General features: G+C 43.7%; 1 protein-coding gene across 3 annotated transcripts in view; it reads right to left on the bottom strand.

Annotated features, from left to right (window-relative positions):
• The window catches only part of DSCAM (DS cell adhesion molecule), a 1,793,910-nt gene that overhangs the window by 574,050 nt on the left and 1,200,336 nt on the right, over positions 1–19,524 (bottom strand). For all 3 annotated transcript variants that reach the window (XM_069636048.1, XM_069636050.1, XM_069636049.1), the window contains exon 16: positions 834–904. In XM_069636048.1, the coding sequence (XP_069492149.1) occupies positions 834–904 (71 nt within the window). The remainder of the gene's footprint in view (positions 1–833; positions 905–19,524) is intronic.

The following is a 19,524-nucleotide window of genomic DNA, read 5'->3' as shown; positions in this document are numbered from 1 at the left end:
CCATGTCCAATCTCGAGCTAAGGACTTGTTCCCTGCTTATGGGTTCCATGTAACTGGATTGTAGCACCCTGATTGCTGAGGGCGTGTGTGCACTGCATACATGCAAAAATAAATAAATAAACATAAAATAATATTGACGACAGAGTCGGTTTGAGTGGACACCCAAACTACACTAGCTCCGATTTCTACCCTACTATTATAAAGTGCTGTCTACTGCCTCTCCTGAGCCCCTTTAGCTACCCCCCGCCCCCCTCTTCATTTGATTGCCTACAAGTCTCGAAACAAGAACGGTCACAACAGTGTATACTAATCCAGACCGGTCATGTTACCAGGCTTGGAGCCGGGCATTTCGCTGCTCTAGGTGAAGGGACATTTTGTTACATTCCCCCATCCCCAGCTCTCCTCCCACTGCTCCACATATGTTTCTTTGGGGGCCAAAGGGCAAGCTCGTCAAGCGGATATGGTTTTAACTGTTTATATTCTGGGCTTAAGTTTGGGGGTTCTCACATCCTATCAGAATTGCATCTCAGCCTGTAGCAACTACCCCATCATATTAATTTCTATGGCATGGAGAATGTGTTGCGCGCAAATACTATAAGATTGTTTTTTTTTTTAATAGGGTGCGTATTCTGCATCGTGGTTTTAATGCACTGTATTTCTATTATTGGTTGGATCATCATTGTGGTAGAGTCTAATATGGTTCCTCGGATTCATTGGGATTTCATGTTGGGCTGCTGAGTTTCTGTGTTGATGCCAGAAAGATGTGTACACACATATTGCCTGATGGGCGTGGCTCTGACAGTGAGTGACATCTGGACTGTAGCGTACTCTACCTTCCAGGCGACTTTGATGCTTTGTGAGGACACCGCCTCCAGCTGAACTTCCTGAGGGGGACCATCCGGAGCTGAAAAAAGAACGAGCTCTCATTAATATTCATGCCTTGTTGGAAATGTTGGTGCCATAAAATACACACGCCTTGAGCTGGTTCTGAGTAGATGACTCTGGCAGATCGTTAACACAGAGATGTATTCTCAACAAAAGAAAGTGGGCTCCTTAGGAGTTTGACATTGTTCCGGTAACGTTACCGCCAAACGTCTTTAGCGTCACTGCCACTCGGTCTGGTCACATTGCTGCTGGATTAAGAGTCTGATAACGGCAGTGTTGGACCCCATTTCTGGAATACAGAGAATTCCATTGGTGTTTTGGCAGATTTACAGCAAGCGGTTATTCGGCTGCGGCAAATCCTACACTATTTTGAGGCAAAGTGGAGGAGTTCCCTTCAGCAATGTGCTGGAGGTAAATCCTGCACTTCAGCTCCAGAGTCAGAATCCAGCAGTGTGGCGGTAATTCCTTTAATGTCACAAAAAGTGAAGATAATGGACCGCCAAACTCGTAATGAAGCCCATTATTAATATATCACAAATCGTACGTGCTGAATGGTGCTGGGCACCCCCAAACATATTACATATTTGCTTTCACATGAGGCCAAACCTTTGTTCAAAGTTGGGGTTCTTGTATTACTTCTTTTCATGTAAGTGCATTTTATTCATAGCGCGCTCTCGCCAAGGCACTGTACAGAGGAGCAGAAACAGGAAAAATGAAAGCAGTGCCATGGAGTGTGCAGAATCGTAATTTCTGGTAAAAGTCATTCTGTCTGAGAAGGAAATACGAATGGAATGAAACACAGTAAGGAGTTCACGTGCTGCACGTGGACTGAAAGGAAGGGCGTTCCAAACTTTAGGCGCTAAAAGAGAGAATGAGCGGAAACGAGAACGTGTGCGTAGAGGGCGAGGCACGTCCTTTCCCCCCCAAAGCATCTACCCCGTGCAGCTTGACTTCCGGCCCGCAGAGTAGGCCATTTTTTCTCGGGGTGGGGGCGTGGGGGACCAGGGAGGTTCTCTGGAAAATTCTCAATTTTGGGAATAAATAAGAACACAAACCATTAACTCACCCCCACCCCTTCACCACCACCCACACATAATTCATGATTCTCTGCATTATGTGTTGTCGGTGTTCAGGAAGAAACCGAGCCTATGTTTACTCTATACTCGAAATGTTAAGCCCTGGAAATTGTTCTCCCTAATGTTTTCACTCGGGTATATCTCTTGTTTGTTTTAATTGATGCAGCCTATGGAGTAGGTTTTTCCAGAGCGGTCTGTGTATTTGTTTTTTTCCACTCACTAGCTCTGACAACGAGACTTACACACACTCTTCAATTCCTTCTTGTTTTCTTGTTTTATTGTTCTTCCTGCTTTTTGATATATTGAAAGATATGTTCCAACTTAATGCGTCTGCTAATTCTCAGCTGTGCCAGATCACCGCGTGCCCAGAAAGGAAGGGTCCAGCAACGGCTGCAGGGCGGGTAACATTGGGTTCTGGAATTATGGATTTCTGGATTATAGGACTTCATTCTGTTAACAGATGTTAGAAACTTCCCTCTTGCTGCCCGGATTACTATCAAGCCCCCCAGAGGAATAGCAGAGGTGGGGCATCTTGGTGCTTGGTGAGTGGGAACCCTGTTCCTATGAGAAAAGAGGGGCAGGGTACAGAGCCCCACCAGGAAATCTCCAGAGTTCCCTGTAGGCCAGTCCACTCCTGACCTGGGGGAAGGCGCCGCACCAAATCGGCCGCGCCATAAAACATGGTGCACCAGCCAGATGCCAATGTTTTAAAGCACTGTTGAGTTATATCGCCATCTAGCGACCACTTTCCACATCGCAATACGATCTGGAATTAACATACGGGGAACATTTACCAACATGCTAATTCATCGCAAATTTCGGACGGATTACGTCTATTCCTGGGAAATGTGCACCTATGCGTAGAAATCGCAATGACATGATATAAACAAACCAATACATGGGGGCGTATTCATATGTTCCTTTGAATTAATTTTAAGAATACATTTGTAATCGCGAACATGTTTACCGTAAGTACTTCAATTCATCTATCAATGTTAAATTAGATTAATGAGCAGTTTCCCCTATTTTTCCCCACATTAATACATTACTGGATTTCTTCGTTATAATGAATTATTTGCTCTGTTGAGACTTGGATAATCAATTTGTCGGCTATCTGAGGCAAGGCACTGATTTTACAATCCTGGTAAGAAAAAAAAAACACTTGGGATGGCACGATAGCTCAAGAGTTAAGCGCTCTCGAAACTTGGTGCACATACGCACTTCATCCTTCAGAGGCCAGAACATTGAGTGTCATTTAGTTGGGGTAGAATATCTCCTTTTGTTACAGAGCCTAGAAGTAGAGGGAGTGTGGCATGAAAAACTATATAACACGAGGCTATCACTACTTGGGTCAGCACTAACTCCGAGTTTAGTTATTGAAGAATTGGCTTAAATCCCAATATGTCCTCATTACTGAAGTGCTCTGGATTAAGCGCCATTAAATGAATATATGGAAACTGAGCCAGCTTTTCTGTCCAGCCAGGTGCAGGCTTTATTCTGTGTTGTGCAAAGCGACTGGCTGGTGCCTGTGCCACTTGGAAAAGAGGCATATATAATGGTTTATGTTTTTAGTGTGCATTGTCCCAGGCTGCTGCCAGACATGTTTTCATTGCAAGGCCGCTATGGTTATGTGACTCTGGAACCAGTCCTTGTGGGATGGAGAAATGATGGAATTGGTGTCCTGTCTAAGGGCGGGCAAATACTCAGTGTGGCAAACACCAATCATGGTAACAGGCGATCCCACTCTTTGGTCAGTGGTAGATTTTTGGATCTTCTTGAAGCACTCTTCCAAACTGTTGACCCAACGGTGATAAGCTGGAGACATGCCCATCATATGAAATGAAATGGCGTTGGAGTCCATTTTGGGAACAAAGGGGCTCATTCTGAGTCGGCCTCTGGTAAAAAAAGTGCTGGTATCCAAGGATACTGCACTTTATCGGACCACCTGACTACGGGGGTGCTGGTGGGGCACTTGGGTCACCTCCAGCTAAATAGTAAACCAGGCACCCTACTGCCCAAAAAAGCCCTTGTTACCGCCATCGGCATTGCCGGTGGCGGTAATGATGGCCAATTCCCTCATGGAGTCCTACATGAATGGGGATTTACACCGCTCCGCCGGCACCTGTGATCCAGCGGCAATGCCGCAGGACCGGGTGCCGGAAACGGTAACAACCTTTACCAGTATCCTGACCGCTCTACTGCCAGGATACCGGCAAGGTTGTAATGAGGCCCAAAATCTGGAACACAGCTCATGTGCAAATCCCAATTAGACTATATATCATTCACTGAGGAGCATGGGTTCAAAACAAGGTCCCGCGCTTAGAGGCTGGGCTCTGCAACATAAGAGACAGATGTATGTTTTATGTTTTTAATGTTCCACCTGGATCATTTCCTACATTTTTACTATATTTAATCATGCTGTGTGGTGATATGCTTTCCAGTCTGGGGAGGCAAATCCTCCATTACATTTGGAAGCTTTAAGTGTTGCTATTTTAAGCCTAGCATTGCTTTTCTCCGTATACATTTTTAGACGCTAGACTATAGATCCTGAAAAGCCCTTCACTGGCACATACTGGGGGCATTTGTGAGAGGCGGGAACGTTTGTAGGTGACGTTTCCATTTTAATGCGTTGATTTTACCTGGCAGTGATAATGGTAGCACATTCCTTCTCCCAGGGTCTACAGTAATGTTTTGTATGGCTGTCTCGCTTCCAAGATAAGCGCTGCTTCAAGAAAAGAGTGTGACCCGTGAGCCAAGCTCTCGGCTATTTAGAAGACAGCAAACAGAGGTCTTGGCAAGACTAAAGGCCCTGAGATGAGAATACAGGAGCTCAAAGGCAGGAACTTAAGAGCACGCCACGTTTTCAGACTATTGGCACACAGTGTGCATTTGAATACACTCACAATCAAAGCTATTTTGCTTTATTGGGTCATTGTATTGACTTCCAACTTGGCCAATCTGCTCGTCATAGCCTGCTGGACAGCCTAGACCGGTTGACTGATTAAAACCTGTTAGTCTGATCGACCAGTGTATCATGAGGGTGAAAGGAGGAAGGTCATTTGGAGGTGAGAAGGCACAGAGTGTGGTGGGAGAAGTGGTGCAATTATGGGTTTGTGGAGAGCAGAGGAGTTCAGGGGGAAAGGAAGGGGACAGGAAAGGGCAGTAGCACAGGAGGGGATATAGAAAGGAGGGAACAGGTGGGAGGGGGTCGCGGAAAACAGGGTTTGGGAGAGAAGAGGGGAAAGGGTGCATGGAAAAGGTGAAGAAAATACCAGTACTGTGGGGGTTTGATGGGAAGATGAAAATATAGCATGGGGACCCCTTGCAAATTAGAATAAAAGAAAGGATGAAAGAAAGAATATAAGAATGCAAGGAAGATGGAACAGAAGAAAAGAAGAAGGAAAGGAAGAAGGGAGGATGGAAGTAAGGAAATGGAAAGAGTGAAAACAGAAGAAAGGAAAGAGAATAGAAAAGCAAGAAAAAAGCAAAATATGAAATGAACCCAAAAAAAGAAAGCAATAGAAACAGGAATAGAAAGAAAGTAAGGAAGAAGTAAATGAAAAGAAGAAGGAAGTGCATAAAAGGAAAGCTTTTAATATTTTAATCTGCAGATGAACAGTACATCCCAATGATCACCAGATGGCAGTTGCCACTTTTCCATAAAAAAATACTATATGTCGATAGAACAGTGAGTACCTAAGGACAATCAGTCTATGACGCTCATGCTTAGCTCGGCGTAATGCAAATAAAAGCCTAAAAAAACAAGTTGGGGGTGGTCTGGGAAACCAGTTACAGTTTGGACTTTTTCACATTATCAGGGGAATAACGGTGGAATCTCGCCACAGTAATAACGCAGGACGTGCTAGGAAGCAAAAATGTGTCACACAAAACAAAGAGAAAGAGAGTAATGGGAGGTGACCAGTGAGGTAAAAATAAACTGAGGTGGGTGGCGGGACCTACAGAAAAGGAAGGACGCACTATCGCTGTAATTTGCGCGAGAATACTGCAGTAATTTTCGGCGGAATAAAACTGAGGAAAAACAATAAATGGGGGGACATCTGCTGTGATCACATCTACCAGGCAGGGGGAATGGGCATTTCTGCCAGTGGCCCCGGACTGTGGGCACCAAAGAAACCTATTGGTGCAACACGTGCAGCTGCACGGCTGAGGGCCATGACTACTGGGCTTGAAGGAACCCTAGTGTTTTAAAGTATAAAGTGGGGTTTACTCACTGGCCAGGGCCAAAGGTCATGGCTAGTGGGCACCAAGGACACCTATAGGCGGAACATGTAGAGTGGTCATGGCCGAAGCACACGGCTAATGGGCCCTAAAGGAACCTATTGGTGCAACATAAACAGTGGCCGCGGCCGAAGGCAATGGCTAGTGGCCCTTAAATAAACTATGGTATAACAAAAGCCTTGTAAATCACTGGAAAAAAATAATTAAGGGACAGTTGAGGTCATCAAATTTAATGCAACAAAGCCCTTGAAATTCAGTGGATGTGGGAAGGGATGATCATCTTAACTCTGCTTCCTCCCCTGTTGCAAAGCCCATGAGCACATACATAATAGATGGGTTTCATAATGACATACAAAGTTAGAAGCCAGCAAGATAGCTCAGTGGGTTGATGGCTCGCTGCTGCGATTTGTGTGTGATATGCAGGTCTCAGGTTCAAATTTTGGCAAGGCCAACTCAGCTTTTCATCCTTCCGAGGTCAACAAAATGAATAACACATCATTAGATTTTAGGGGACACCGATCATCACTTCCCATATCTGCTGAATTTCAAGGGTTTTGTTGCATTAAATATGATCACCTTAACTAAAGTTTTTTCAGTGAATATATATATACAGATATATATTCACTGAAAAAACTTTGTTAAAGGGATGTTATGGTTACAAGTAAAACCGAAAAACATCGGAAATGACACCATAACTCATGCCAACACCGTGCACTGCTAAGACTAACACCAGGACATGAAACACCAGGACATGAAATCCATGAAAAAGAAACTACTGGATGGTTAACCCCAAATTTAAAAAAAGCACACTTTTGGGACCAAGCTGCTGCTCCTGCTGCAAATTTGGTGAAAATCCATCCAGCAGTTTGGGCTTTAGGCTTGAGCAACATTTTTATCCTTTGTGTCTCAGGGAAAAACCACACATTTTAGGACCCCTACTCATAACTTTGCCCCTCCTGGATGAATTCTCATAGACATAATTGAAAATAAATTTAGCTTGCTCCTACAGAACAAAACACTGGACAGATATTTACCAAACTTGCACCAGGAGCAGCACGGCTTGGTCCCCAAAGTGTGATTTTGTAAATTTGGTGTAAATCCACCCAGTAGATTTAATAGTAGTGTCCGCCGATAGCACGGGGAGGAAAACGTGTGGAATACACGTTTGGGGTTATTTGGTGGCTAAAACATGGCCTGGAAAGGGTGGAAGAGTGGAATAAAGTTTATACGGAGCTGTTTTTATAGATGAAAATAAGGTTTGCATGTGCCGCCGAGTCCGTGGACATCACTGCAGATCGCGGACAGCGCAATGAGACAAAAGTCTGGAAAACAGATATCAGGTTATCTGGTGGCCGAAAGAGGGCCTGGAAAGGCTTGGTGGGTGGAATAAAGTTAAAATGGAGCTGTTTTTATAGGTGGAAAAGAAAGTGGGCAGGTGCATGGAAAGAGGACATTGTGGGACTAGCCAATCAGGTTTTGTGGTTGTGGAGTAGGAGTTCAAGTGTACAGAAGTACAGGATATCAAGTCTTTTGTTGTTGTGTGTAGTGAAGATGGCTATGGCTTTGAATAAGCAGAGTGTGTGGATGGTGGGAGAACCTTATATTCATTCATTGAATGTTTATAACTGAATATCATGGTATCTCTGGTACTATTGGATTGGAAGACGTGGAGGTTTCGTGGTATGAAGATTGTGGATTAAAGTGGGCCACTATATTACCATTCTGTGAGAGTATGGCTCCCTTTAAATGTCCAGATATTATTATTGTGCATTATGGAGGCAGCGGTTTGGGCTATGTGACTGCAGGATTTTTGCAGTTTGCCATGAAGGACATGTTGAAAAGCCTAATGGAACTGTTTCCCGCTGCAAAGATGATTTTTTTTAATGAAATCCATGAAAGTCAAATATGGAGACGTCCAAACTTGCTTTGTTCAGAAACAGAGGAAGCTAGACAGCATGTCAATAAAGATGTATGTGATTTTTATTTGTTTTAGGAATGGCAACTTTTAGCAATGCAAATATGAAGTTGGATGGTGTAAAACTTTTCAAGGAGATGCAGTGCATTTGACTGATGTTGGAAATCAGATTTTTCTTTTGAATATCCGAAATGTACTGAAATTGCTTTTGTGAACTTGTGAACTATGTTGTCAAAAGTTATTTTAGTAGTTGTAGTAAATAAAAAACTAAAACCGAAAATAAATTAGAAGTAGTTTTTGTGAATTAGTTCAGTAGAACATTTGTTTGTGGATTTTATAAAACCCTCAAAAAAATAAAAAAAAAGGTTCTTTTAAGAGTCACCATTTCTGAATGAAAAACAAGTTAAGTGATTTTAATTCCCCCACCCCATGGCTGGAATTTTCCCAATATCCAGAGACTTTTGTACTGTCCGCGGACTATGCAGACTGCAAAAGATCCTGTGATTTTTATTTTTAGTGTGATGTTTTAACAGGTGGACAGGGGAAGATGTTGGGCGTTCCTTAAATCTAAGGTAGGTGACACTGTTTCTTGTGCTCCTTCTCTGTGTTATATCGCTATTTTTTTTTACTTACGTTTCGACAATTTCAAAAAAGTAAAACGCAGGACAGATTTCCAAAAGCATCCTTTCAGGTCCTTGCTGATGATGCTCCTCGCACAACTTTGCTGCAATTCCGTCCAGCACTCTGGACTGAAGCCGCAACCAGATTGTTTTTCCCATTTAAACCTAGAGCTTCGACCATGCTGCATGCCCCAATAAGTAGGCATTCGACCTTGTCGAAGGCCAAGCCCATTGTCCATGCACCAAAAAATGATATCACTGTTTTTGTGCTTACTTTTGGACACTTTGTAAAAATGAAACACTAAACAGATTTGCAAAACCATGTTTTCAGGTCCTTACTGATGCTCCTCACACAGGTTTTTGCAGGAAGCAAAATATGTCTTCCCATTCAAACCTAGGGTTCGGCCATGCTGCATGCCCCAAAAAGCTAATCAGAGTACATGATTATTAGGTAATTGCAGGGTGGTAGAATGGGTAGATCACTGCGCTTCATCTAGTACTTTAAACAGATTATTCTGCTGCTGGTGATGCGGTTCTTTTGTGAAGGTGCCCTTCCTTCTTCAAGCGTTAGGTTTTGAATAGGAGAGTAAGCCCGGTTCACCTCAGTGCTGGGTTATTCAATAAGTAACTGTTGTCATAATGAAGCAGTCTTCAAAACTATTCCTGATGCTATATTCATTGTTAGAACTCAGCTGACATGTAATTTCGATTCTCTAGAGTCTTTCATAAGGCATATGGATTGGTGGCCAGTAATTGCTGCGAGGTTTTGGAAATGAGTCCAGCATCCAATCCCAATATCTTGTCCCATTATGGTCGCGAATAAGGGTGGCCTGTTGACCACGTGGGCACCTGGTTCAGCGTGTTTCATAATTATCTGCTGATTAACATTGTCTCAGAGTCCATAGTCTATGTAGCGATAGTCACTGCGATCTGTTGATGCAATCCTGTGCAGCACTTCGAGCTGTAGCTCCGGAAAGAATTTTAGCCACGGGCAGAATTTATTTTCCCATTCAAACCTATCCCGAATTTCAAAAATCTAACCACATAGCCAGTCCCTGGTGGCCATGCCCACTTTAACCCCATTGTCAGTCTCTCGTGGTCATGGGCAATAGTTAGATTATCGATCGGACAATCTGGCCACTGCTCAATGCCTTTGGCCACGACTTTGACAATCTGGTCACTGCCCATGTCAACCGGCTATGCCTCAGTCACTGATAGTATATCATTATTTTTTGTATGAACATTATGACACTTTTAAAAAATAAGACACAAACACATTTGCAAAACCATGCTTTCAAGTCCTTGCCAATGCTCCTTGCACAACTTTCCTGCAAATTCATCCATGTTTTATTTTTTAAAAGTGTCAAAATGTACGTGCATAAAATAGTCATATAACTTAGCTCCCAGTTGACAAAATCCATTCAGACTTTGCAGAAAAATTCAAGGTTGGGTCTATAATCTAAAATCTTTTGTACACATTCGTCAAATGGGAACAAAGTTATAAGACATCGAAAAAAATGCTAAAACCCCATCTCTAATTTTGCCCACGGCAGCTGTCCGCCAATCCAACATGGAGGGCGTTTCCAAAAAATATGACACACCTCACGCTTTTCATCATGCAATCAGTGGGTACATCCAATGTCTGCAGACATAACGCCAGACTCTAGACCAAATACGTGTTGAAGAGGAATCATAGTATAACGGTTGTATGGCAGTCGAAGGTCCGATTCAATGTCTATAAATGTCTAGTACAGTTATGCTTTTTCAGGGATTAAAGGCAAAAGGAGGGAAACAGAAAACAAGTCACAAAAGGGTTGGTTGGACAAATGCACAGACAGATACGATTAGGAATACAAAAAGGGAAGGGGCCTTTTATTTTTTTATTTTTTGCCATGGCACAAAGGAGAAAGGAACAGGAGAAAGAACAGGGAACGCGGTGGACTAAACAATATACAAACATACAAAGGTGGCAAATATTGAGCTAATGACAATCAAATATAGTACACTGTCATGAAATATCACCAAACATCTTACAAATCGAAGAAAACATATTTAAAGTGCAAATTGTGGGATTGCCTGTGAACACCTGCTCCGATAACATTAGAAATCCCACAAAGATCAAGTGAACGTGATGTGGCTCATTACAGGGGACCTGAAGCTCCCATAGCACAAAGGTGATTGGGTGGCTCTGTTTGCCTGAACCAGACAGACTGGTCCTCTATTGGCTGCTTGCAGGTCCTGCAGAATCTCTGAACGTCATGGCGCATATTCCGCTTGAGCTGGAAGCTCGGCTGGAAGAGAGGCTTACCCAGCCTTGAAGCTAATTGCAGCCCCTTCTTTGCTGAAGCGTGGAGCTCTGTCAGCACAACACTTACGTCCCTTTTCCCTCTCCAGCTGCGGCTTTTGTCAAACGTCGGAAGGGGCCTAGTTAGGTGAATGCTCAGGTAGCCATTACAATGTGTTTTGCTACAGCAATTATCATTTACAATGCACATGAACTTGTGATGCCAGTCTCCCCATATCAAGAAAACACTTTTATTTTGGAAGTTACTGGTGCCAACATCAAGGAAGCAAGGACTTTGACAATGGACAACTTTGTAAGCCTGCAGGTGTTGCTTTGAACCAAATTGGATTGTGATACAGAGTTGTAGAGGTGGAGCCAAGTACCCCCATTCAAAGCTCCACCCACATGCTTACCTATATGTTGGGAGCCAGAGTGTGAGACACATGCAGTACCAGTGAAAATACCTATACCGAAAAAAGAATCCTAGAAGCAAGGTACTCATTGAGAAAGCCATAAATGCATTCACGACAATATGATGGCCATTTGAATGAAATTCCGGAAGAAGTGTTAAAACTGAGCAAAAGAGAAGACTGGTGAGGTCATGAAGAAGTAGAAGTGACGCACCCAGAAAAGATGCAGAGATGAGAGAACATAAATATTCTATAGATATCTAAGGAGGAGGTGTTGGAGATGAGCAACATTTCGGGCTCGATATGAGCTCATGCTACAGAAACGATGAAGAAAATATCAAGTCATTTTACAATTGTACAGATGCAGTAACGCAAAGAGAAGACGTAATCATGAGGCTAGCTACATAGTGAATAGATTGCAGCGATGCACCAATGTATATGCATAGGAATGCATGGACTATGGATGGTTCCACAGCGCACTTTATCGGTGCTGGACCCAGCAAATGGAAAGTCTTTTTCCGTGTGTCGCAGTTAGAAGCCAGAACTTAATAAACAGAGTTGAATTTGAGAAAGGCTTGGGTGGCCCATTACCAGGAAGTCAAGGCCACCCTGCTCTTGGATGTTCATGCAGTAGCTACAGAACGTGTGAAAAGAACAAACTCTTGCTTGGGGTTAGGAACAACAACATTGAAGATGTTAGAGGTTCATCATTTAATAGTATTTTAAATATAGAAAGACTCTGAAACATGGTCTGCAGTCACATGGTCGGATGAAAATAGATACTGGGTTGAGCTGTATTTAAACCAAGAGACAAGTATGCCTGTACTTCCTTCTATTTTCAGGCACAGGCACAGGGAACATTTCCAAGGCCAATGTTCAAAGGGCTAATTGACTGGCAGACTGCAAGAGTAATGATAGATGGCAGGCTAATTGGTGGGAAGCTATGGTTATGACCGAACCACCAGCACCTGGATGCCTGCCTGCGTGCTGCTAGCGTGTGTGGAATATTACAGAGGGGTACAAGGGTTCCAACCAATTACAGAGGGACACATAATAGAGAGCCCTATAGTTTGTATAACCAATGTATAACCCCACCTGATGTTAGAGACCCAATCACTTTCCCAGACAAGCATGGAAAATATATCCAGATGTTCCCTTTAAGCCAATCACTTTCCCAAGTAGGTTTTTGTAGTTTGCCACGCAGATTGACGTAAATGATGACGGGTTTTTGCTATATAACCTGCTTTTTTTAATGAAACTCGCTGAGTGAGAAGATTGGCGGATGTTCATTGATGTTCGTCGTACTCCCTGTTTTAGAAAATTGATATTAAAACAGACGTACATTGCCAACTTCCTGAGTCAGTCTGATTATTGATGTTTAAGTATCTTCTGCATCCCCATCTATATCAAAGTATTGCTGCCTTGTCTTAAAGGGCCTAGTCTGTTGGATACACGGGTTCAGAGATATTGATCATGATTGTCTAATGTCGAGTCACTTATAATTCAGGTATCTGCACATTCAAGAGTAGCCCCGTATTACACTTCCCAAAAAACATTACTTTTTTGATCAATTTCGTTGTATAAGCACTTCAAATAGTGTTTAGTGGTTGGACTGGTTGCCCCTGACTATCAAATGCATTGCAGAACTGTCTTTATTGCACTGGAACATGATTAAGTTACATGTTTATGAACCCGTCTGTGCACATCAGCACAGCCCGCAACTGGAGAGGAAATGCAGGTTCTGCATTGGGAGTAGGGTGGTAATACAGTAAGTGTAATTTATTTCCAGGGGTAAAATACCGCACATTACAGAAGAGAAGAATCTGCATGAAGGGAAACTCCAAGCCTCTATGTTGCTGGGGAAGGGCAAAGGACTGTCTGAGGCAAATACAATACCTGGAGCGGTAATTGTGTTACCATCAGGGATCCCTAGTATAAAAAACATGGCCTGACAACAATAATTACCGCTGAAAATAAAAACACCTCTGAGTTGGCCCTAAAAAGTAAGGAAACGCTATATTGCTTACTCATTTTGTGGGGTTGATGCGTGAGAAGTGCTGTCGCGTAATTGGAAGGTACCAACTGCACCTGCTATGAAGGAATGGTGGGTGAAATTGTGGTTTGGTGTGACTATGTGCAAGATTGGAGCTACTTTTAAGGGCGAAATGCCCAAATTCCTTTCAGAATGGGAACCTGATATCCATTGTGCATCCCAGGATGATAACCCCGGACTACATTATAAATCACACGATATGACGTCTTTTACGTTGTTCTGATGCTCTATGTCAGCCCATTTATGGAGCTATTGGCCTGTTTATCACCAGTGCTGCAACATTCCTACGACTCGGGTTGCTGATGTTCTTTCTCCATTTTTTGTTTTCTTTCAGCTTTTACTTTTGTCTCATTTTATTTTGTCTTGTGCTGTAACAGACTTGATATTCATGCATATGTTCAAAGCCATCGGACACTGGAGCTGCTTAATTGTGTAATGGTGTTGTGACTTAGTCTGGAATATGTGTCTGGGTATTGGGATTCTTTTTTTTTCTCAATAAAACTTGAATGGGTGCAAAAAAATTAAAGTGTGAAAACATTAAGTGCAGGCCAGGTGTGGTCTCGAAGCGGATGATTTAGAAAGTGGAGAGTGCTACACGGTCCTACCTGCTCCTAAGATGCAAATACGTTGTAACACGCAATATTGCTTATTCTGGGAGGCAAATGACAGCCCTCACAATATGTGTTGAGCTGCTGGAAAGTCAACATTTTTATGTTCCTCGGGTGGTAATGTACCACCGGATGTACTTTTGACATAGTGGCACGAAATTTCGCATCACTTATGGCGGCTGGCAGAGTTTAAAAGCCACCCTTTGGAATGCCCACGATTGGGACAATCAACATAGATTGCCATGGAGATTGAGCATAAAAAGTATTCGGTAGAACTTTAAAAAAATAGCTGATACATTGCCAAACAGAAAGAACCTCTATTTCACATGCAATACACTTTCTTTCCACTTGATGGCAGTAGGAGACTATAGTCGTGTTCCTTTTCGTACACCAGTCAAGCATTCTATATTTTCTTTCCTCTGAAGAAAATTATGTTTTTCATTGTTAAAGATATTGCTGGTGTTAAGCTTCCAATCCTGTAATTTCAAAATGCTGTCAAATATTTTATTTCTTTCAAGAACGCACTATTTTCCTCATAAAAGGCTCTATCCACTCACAATATTTATGACTCGAAGAGGCGGGAAAAACAGCCCAGAGAAGAAACGCAAGGGGGCACTGAGCATCCCTTCTGCCCGGCCATTTTCTATGTTCTCAGTTTACATCAAAGGCCAGACACAGGCTCCCCGAATGCAGTGATCTCCACGAGGACAGCTCGTTGCGTGAAATGCACTAGGACACTGCATGCATCTTGCATCTTGTCACTGAGAGTGGTGCTGCACAGGCTGCACAGGGGGGGGGCAGAGCATGTATCCACCTTCTATCGCTCAGACTCTTCTAGATGCATCATTTAACACTATTGCGTTTCCTCAGTCGACCCAATAACCCTCGCTTGCAGAGTCACTCATCCTTCCCTCCCGCGAGCTTCCCTCTGAACCGTGTGTGTGTGTGTGTGTGTGTGTGTGTGTGTGTAGTGTGTGTATATATATATAAAGAAAACTCACACAACCATCTCTCGCACATCAAGCCGCACGCACTTCACAACACAGCAACAACACATAATCCGGTAATCCGGAACAACAGCACGCGCGGACTGACTCCGATCCGATTCCCGCACCAAAGCTCAGCACCCGGTGTATACCGAGTTGAAGCTGCCAAAAGAACACCACTCCTCTCACTATCCTACTCCCTTCTTCACCTTACTAACCCATGCCACCTTTATCATTTACAGATCCGCCAGAGCACCTGGGGACCAATTCCGTTGGTGACGGTGCGCGGTACAAATACATTTAACATATATATATATATATATATTAGGACCGACAACCTGAGTTTCTTTCATATTTTCCAACTCCCTTTTTTGATTTGTATTAATTAATAAAATGATGGGGGTAATTCCAGCTCAGAAAGGGTGTGTGACAAATGGACCGCTGCCCTGCAGGAGTACAAGGCAGAGGAGAGGCTAAAGTCCCTTCTTGGTCCTCACACTTCTACCAAACAAGAGTGAATCCAATCATAAAGGTGACATAGGCACAGTCAATATATATAACTTGTTCACCTTCTGTGGTAATGAGGGCCGAGGGAAGCTATACGGGCAAGCGGGGTGCAAATGTGATCCAGTATCAACCCAAACAGCAAAGTACAACAGTCCAAAATAAAGGGAATGGTCAACTAAGGTCCTATGAACAAATATATATACTTTCAGTAAACACACCATCTGCAATTATAACTAAATAGAAAAACACTGCACAAAAACATACACCTGTGGAAAGAACAGAGCATATGCACAGATATTGAGTTGCAGCACTCTGGGTAATGAAGCAGGGGGAGCAAAGACAAGAATGAATCACAATGAGTTCAAAAGGGATATCTTCTGGTACAAAAAGGGATGAATGGTGACCTAGCCAGTGACCAGGGCATGAAGACGGGCCAAAAGGGGCAGTTACCAGTCAATAGTACCTTTTTGTGGCTCTTGGCAGTTTGACAAAGTTGAACCAGGCTTCAAGGTTTTGCTCATGCAGTTCGAAGTGGCTCAAATGCATTGTTCACGTTGTTCCAGACAGGGATGGTGTTGAGTCGAAGTTCATGAAGGTCCGAAGCAATACTTGAATAAAGGCGGGTCATGCTGCCCACCAAGGTCGGTTTAAGTGCAACGATGATGGTTACTGGAAGTGCTGTTCTATGTGGTCAGTTCAATGAGGTGCTCAAGAAAGTGCAGAAAGTGAGGGGAACTCCGGTTGGTTCGATGGTCAGTTCGATGGTGAAAATGCTGGTGAGTCGATCTCAGTTAGAGTTGGCCAGTTCAATGCAGTGTTCAATGGTTGCTGTTTATGAGGCCACCAGGGACAGTTTGACTCGTGATGTAGATTAGAAACAAAGATGCTGGTGTTTTGAAGGACAGTTCGACCATGGCAGATACACCAATGGACTTCAAGTTTGATTGGCAACAATGTGCCTCAGCTAGTGCGATGCAGTGGAGAAAATGTTTGAGTGGACAAGATAGCAAAGATTGATCAAGTGCCAAAAGCAGCTCCATAGGGTCCTGCTGTTTCAAACTGGTTTTCACAGAGCAGCCAATCCGACCCAAAGTCCAACTGGCCTGCCACCAACTGAATCAAGACTCTCACTTCCTTTCATCTATCTTCGTCCCTACCCATGATGTTCCCCAGGGGTCTAACCTCTCGCCCTGGCTTTTCAACCAATACCTGGCAACTCTCACTGACTGCATTGCCACTTTATGCTCACGACATTCAACTCAGTTTCAGGCTGCCCTCTGCCACCTCCTCTCCCTCTCTCATCTCTGATTGCCTAACTGCCTTTCAAGATTGGTGTGCCGCCAATGATCTTTGTCTGAATGCCAGCAAGGCGGAGATCCTCCTCATTGGCACACCTTCACCATCCTTTCCTCTCATTCTCTGGCCGGCCTCCCCTGGCCCTCCTCCTACCCCCACCTGCGAGGCTAAGACCCTCAGGGTCATCTTTGACTCCACCCTTTCCTTCTCCGCCCACATCTCTGAGGTCTCTAAAAAGTCACATTTCCGACTGCACCTCCTCAGAGGTACTCTGCCTTTCCTCTCCTTCCCCCAGAAGCTCATGGTATCCCAAGCTCTGGTTCTCTCTAGCTTGGACTACTGTAACAGCCTCTTTCTAAATCTGCCTGCCTCTACTCTCCGCCATCTGCAACTAATCCAGAACAGGACTGCGAGACTTGTCCTTGGCCTCAAGCCCTGGGATCGTATCTCTCCAGCTCCAAAATCTCTCCATTGGCTCCCAGTGGATGCAAGGATTACATTCAAAACCCTCTGTGTTGTCCACAAGGCTTTCTGGGGCCTGGGTCCAAAATACCTTCAGCTATCCCTCCGCAAATACCTCCCCTCTCGAGCTCTTCACTCCTCTACCTCCAACTCCCTCAGGGTCAGTCGTTTTTCAAAGAAACGCGCTGGGGGTAGATCTCTGTCTTCGGCTGGGTCCTCCCTCTGGAACAGCCTCCCTGCCACTCTAAAACATGAGGAGAACCAACTCCGGTTCCAGGTACCTGCTCACCCTGCCACCCTCCCGCACTGCCTCCGGGCCACCCCTTGCATTGGGGTCTGTATCTGTACCCATACAGCCCCCCATTTTTCTTCCTGCACTTATCAGACCTACCCTGTCTGCTGCCTTAAACCTAGCACTTGCAAATTGCTGGCTGCACTACCACTGTTTGTTGCCTTTATTATTTATTCATTGTTATTTATCTGTTTCTCCTCTGCTTCACACTTTCCACTTCTCCCCCTTCATGCATTTTTCCCCTACCCTCTCCCATGCACTTGCACGTTCTCAATGTCAATGGTCCTAGTAAGATTGCTGTTTTGTTCTCCCCTGTTCCCCTCCCTTGCCTTGACGTGCTCTGAAACACTTGTGTACGAGCACGATAGAAATAAAATATCAATATCAATACCACAGTTTTGTCAGAAACAATCGGTGGGGATGATGGCACCTTGACGCTAAGCCTGCTCACTGTAGTGTGGAGAGTTAATGCTATAGTAGCAGCAACCCACGGATCCTCAGTATAGTACCATGTACTTTGTTTTACTCTAAAAACTACAGAGAAGGTGCTTCTCTCTGCTGAAATATCTTACTCTCCTGCCATACTTAGTTCCCTGGTAGGCCCTTAACCCCTTCACCTCTGAGAGTTTTCGCTTCCAGTGCTGAGCCGTTTTTTGGACATTTTGGTATGTCACATTCAATCCCTTGTACCTTTTTTGTTACAAGTGATATTGTGGCCAAATGTGTAGCCTTTTCTTCCGACATGCAGGCGGTCATTACGCCCCTAAGGATTAGCCGTTTGCTGTAGGGGGGTGTGAGAAAGTGTGTGAGAAAGTAACAAAAAAGTGACCAAATGTTGTGTTTTTCTAGGAAATGCCAATACCATTATGTACATAGATGCCTGTGTTTTTTGTTTTTTTTCTTGTGTGAGGTAGGAACAAGTGGTTTGCAGTACTATATTTGACAATTTCCAAGCTTTCAAGAACAGGTTGAGTGGAAACAAAAAAACATATATTTTTATAAGTTTACCATCAGTTTTGTGTGAGTTAGCTGATTCTTAAGACATGCTTGGACGGAATGGAAGAGGAGGGTAGGAAAGCTAAACGGGAACACAGAAAAGCATACAAGTTCAGGTGGGGTCATTTGTGCAGGTTAGGCAACAGCTATGTACCTAAACATCAGTTTGCTAAAAAAAAAATGGAAAAGTGACAGAAAAAAAGTATGTGCTGGACATTTTTGCATGTGTAAGGTAATGGCTTCTGTGAATATTGATAAAGGCAATGCACTGCTACATTACCCCGGCTCTAGTTAGAAAATCACAGAATGTTCATAATGTTTCACAAAACAAACAATACCATAAGCCAAAAACTGAGCCATGGTACACCAGATGTTTCTGCGGACGGCCTAAGCAGACCTATTTAGCATTTGAACATAAGGAAAATGAATCTGGCAAAGAATGGAAAGCATACATTTTTTGAAAGAGCATAGGCAGACCTTTTGAAGGATAGGTGACTTAAGCAGGTTGCAAAAGCATACAGTGCCTAAAGCAGCGACTAAATGTAGGTCACATTTGGGAAATGAAAGGGTTGTGTAACAAAGTGCAGTGGGAAATGTATGAAAACGTTCGGTAAATCAAGAGAAAACAACAAATGTCATAAGTTCCCACATTCCCACTGGTGTCCCGATAAAAATGGTACCTCACATGGGTGGCTGCACTGACCTGGGTGAAAAGGAAAAAGGCTAAACCACTGGTACATAAAACGCCCTGGGGAAGACTGGATTTGGCTTTGTGGACAGTCCACAGATCTGGGCCTCGGGTGTCGCAGCCACCAAAGTCAACAGGGAACCCCATGCACTTCTGAAAATAGGATACCAGTGGGAATCCTAAGAGGTTTGACTTGTGTGAATCATC

Source organism: Ambystoma mexicanum, chromosome 7p (genome assembly GCF_040938575.1).
Source record: "Ambystoma mexicanum isolate Mex_15411 chromosome 7p, UKY_AmexF1_1, whole genome shotgun sequence".
Lineage (NCBI taxonomy): Eukaryota > Metazoa > Chordata > Amphibia > Caudata > Ambystomatidae > Ambystoma > Ambystoma mexicanum.
The sequence above is the reverse complement of the archived record's forward strand: the minus strand, read 5'-3'. Positions and strand labels throughout refer to the sequence as shown.